This window comes from Rhagoletis pomonella, unplaced genomic scaffold (genome assembly GCF_013731165.1).
Source record: "Rhagoletis pomonella isolate Grant_MI unplaced genomic scaffold, Rhpom_1.0 Rhpom_scaffold_03527, whole genome shotgun sequence".
Lineage (NCBI taxonomy): Eukaryota > Metazoa > Arthropoda > Insecta > Diptera > Tephritidae > Rhagoletis > Rhagoletis pomonella.
Window position 1 is genome coordinate 6,008 of NW_023462079.1, and position 2,997 is coordinate 9,004.

A 2,997-nucleotide genomic window follows, 5' to 3' on the forward strand; every position below is an offset into this window, starting at 1 on the left:
TAATTTAACTCCAAGAGGATGCCAATCCACCCCGTCACATCTCTTTTTACAAAAATGAATCCAATAATTTTCTTTTTATTATCTTACGCTTTGCGGCATCGTCTACTCTTTCGTCACGGAGACTGACATTTGAACCACATGAAACACAAAATCTTGTTTACACTTTAACAAAATTTGGTTATACAGCGTGGCGACGAATAACTATTACCCAGGTTTTTAGAGAAATAAAAGGTCCTTTATAGATTTTGCGAAAAAAGTATTTTATTGTTAGTTTTCCACAGATTTTACTTTAGTTGTATTAATTAGTTTTTAAATTTTAATCCTTAGTTAATTTAATCCATATCTTCTGTAACCATGGGCTAATTTTCTTCATTTTGAGTCCCTTATACTCCCCCTTTTGTCTAACATAAGGACTCATACTCAAAAATCGAATAGACTCGGAATTGGTGACTTGGACGGCCATTCATTCGACCAACCTTGTACAGTTTTTTCTTTTTTTGTATTTTTTTTATACAAAGCCTAAGAAAAAATACACCTGAAAAGACTTGCGTGCCAAATGAACTTTTCTCTCAAAATTTAAACTGCTGGCAAATGTAAATAAATATTAAAATTAAAAATCGAATTAATGCAGCTAAAGTAAAATCTGTAGAAAATTAACAATAAAATTCTTTTTCATTTCTCAAAAAAAAAAAAAACGGGGTAACAGTTATTCGTCGCCGCGCTGTAAATAGTCGAGCAGAATAACGGGAAATGTTATAATGAAAAAGCTAAAATTTATCCAAATTATAATATATTTGCACCAAATGGATTTAGTTCTTTTTTGTTGAGGTAAACATTATTACCTGTTTGACATGTCATCGTCTTCTCCTCCCCAACCAAAATAAGAATTCGAAAAGCCGTTTACTAGCTGAAAGTGCTCCCGTGTCATTGCTGATACTCCACCAAAGATAGAGCGATAAGGCAACCTAATGTAATTTTAAGATTAAAAGCAATTATTTTGTGAAAATATGCATGTATGTATATCTCTTAGTGTAATCTATACAAGTACTTGAAGTTTAATGTGTCTATAGAAACAGACATGTGACGCGGTTGTCGCGGACATGTGTATAAGTTTCGGTTATCCAGAGGTAATAAGTCAACATCATGGAAGATGAAACAATCCCAGGGATACATTTTCAAGGCTTCTAAGAAGCCAATATTCATGAGTGCCGCACGATTAAACGCTTTCCCGTTAGTTTGCTCGATAAGAAATATTCGATAAGCGATATGCTGTTTCATTAAAAATGGGTGAATATTTCGAAGAAAAACGGCTAAATGAGCGTAACGATCGCGAAATGGTATCACTATTGCAACGTGATCCTTTGGAATACAGTCATGTGGCTGGAAGTTTCCACCCGGCTTTAATAAAGAAGACAAATCAGCCTCTACAATGTCTAACGACTCAAGTGTGGTATTCGGCGTTATTGGTCCATCGTCTATAAATTAGTTATTTTGTTAATTTTCGTCTGACATTTAATAATTGGAAAGAATCAATGAATGAACTACTTACTTTCATCGTATATTGGATTTTTACATTTTATATTCAAAGAACCCGAGTATTGTCTTTCAATAGGTATCTTTTCACCAAGCAGTAAATCGCTGGTTGATTGGCGACTTTCAATGGAAATGTTCTTCTGGTTTATTGATGAACTATTCCACTGAATCTCGTTATCAGGAAGTGTTGGGTTGTTACCAGAAATAAAAGTTTCATTTGCGCTATGGATTTGGTCGTTTAGAGCATCACTGGAAGTGTTGACCACTTTAGAAAACTTATGCATGTGTCGAATGCTATAGAAGTAGGATATTCGATGTAATAATTTAACGAAATATAGGCGGCATGTGGGTGTTAAGCAAACTTACCTAAGTCTACTAAATGTTGAGTAATTTGCAGTTTTATTATCTATATAGCTCAGGAACGCACTAAATAGCACCCACATCCCGACCAGACATAGCAGCGCCCTCACCCCGTTCGCTTTAGTGAAGAGCGCCATCGCCGCTGGTCATAATCACAATTATGCGATTGTCCAGTTTTTCATTTTTATAAGACACATTTTATTGAAGAATTTTTTAAACGTAAAAATCTCCATTCGAACGTCGAGTGCCCAATAAGTCTACCCCAATTCGGAGATATTACCCGACACTTTTCCAAACCAGTACTTAGAGGTGGGATACTATCGATAGTAATATCGATAATATCGATAGTTGAAAACTGTCCCCACTAACGATAGTTTTTGAAAACTATCGATATCGGTTTTAGCGAAACTTCTCTCTTCTTAACATCTCTTAACATTACATTATTTTTTTTTACCAAGAAAATTAACAATACAGTCGGCATGAGGTTGATAGAATAGGACCCCCTGATTCCAAAAATCCCTCTTTTTTCTAGCAACCCTATAGTCGTATAAACGATGAATAAGATAGCAAAATAACATCAAACTTGGTGCTGCCAGACTGGAATTTTGAATAATAAAAGCGGATTTTTAATTCGGAATTTTCACTTAGTCCAATTCTCCTTTTGCGCTTTAGGATTATAACCCTTACCAAATAGAATTCTCTTTAATTTACAAAGTAATTTATAAATTTTATACATTTATTAATTATTTAATTTTAAAGCAATTTAGCATTTCAATTCAATACCTCTCATGACGATAGTACTATCGATACTATCGATGTTTTCAACTATCGTTTCGAAAACTATCGAGTGGCGGTACTATCTATAGTATCGCAGCTCTACGGTCGGTGTTATGCAGAAATTTTGTTAGGCAAACTGCGTGCAATTGTTGTTGCAGCAAACGCGGAGAAAGCGAGGAGAGAAACTTACTAAGTCAGAGAACGTTTAATACAGAGAAGCTGCAGAGAACGTTTAATACAGAGAAGCTGCAATTACGAATAGCCGTGTGAATTGTCAAACACTACCAAAAACGCTCTAGAAGCTCACCCATGATTCAACCACTACAG

General features: G+C 34.9%; 1 protein-coding gene across 1 annotated transcript; it reads right to left on the reverse strand.

Moving 5' to 3' along the window:
* Window positions 1-773: 773 nt before the first annotated feature.
* Window positions 774-2,227, reverse strand: LOC118754192 (beta-1,4-N-acetylgalactosaminyltransferase bre-4-like). Its single transcript, XM_036489058.1, has 4 exons — window positions 1,900-2,227; window positions 1,550-1,827; window positions 1,049-1,475; window positions 774-965 (listed from the first exon to the last, which is right to left on the reverse strand). Exons 1-4 carry the CDS (start codon window positions 2,028-2,030, stop codon window positions 839-841), a joined length of 963 nt encoding a protein of 320 aa, XP_036344951.1. The 5' UTR covers window positions 2,031-2,227; the 3' UTR covers window positions 774-838.
* Window positions 2,228-2,997: the final 770 nt, after the last annotated feature.

What these genes read in the sequence shown, in the direction of transcription:
- LOC118754192 (XM_036489058.1), bottom strand. Translation starts at nt 2,030, where the DNA reads ATGGCGCTCTTCACTAAAGCGAACGGGGTGAGGGCGCTGCTATGTCTG. An exon ending in TCAACATTTAGTAGACTTAG is followed by an intron (nt 1,828 to 1,899) that starts GTAAGTTTGCTT and finishes CTACTTCTATAG; the next exon opens with CATTCGACACATGCATAAGT. An exon ending in ATAGACACATTAAACTTCAA is followed by an intron (nt 966 to 1,048) that starts GTACTTGTATAG and finishes AAATTACATTAG; the next exon opens with GTTGCCTTATCGCTCTATCT.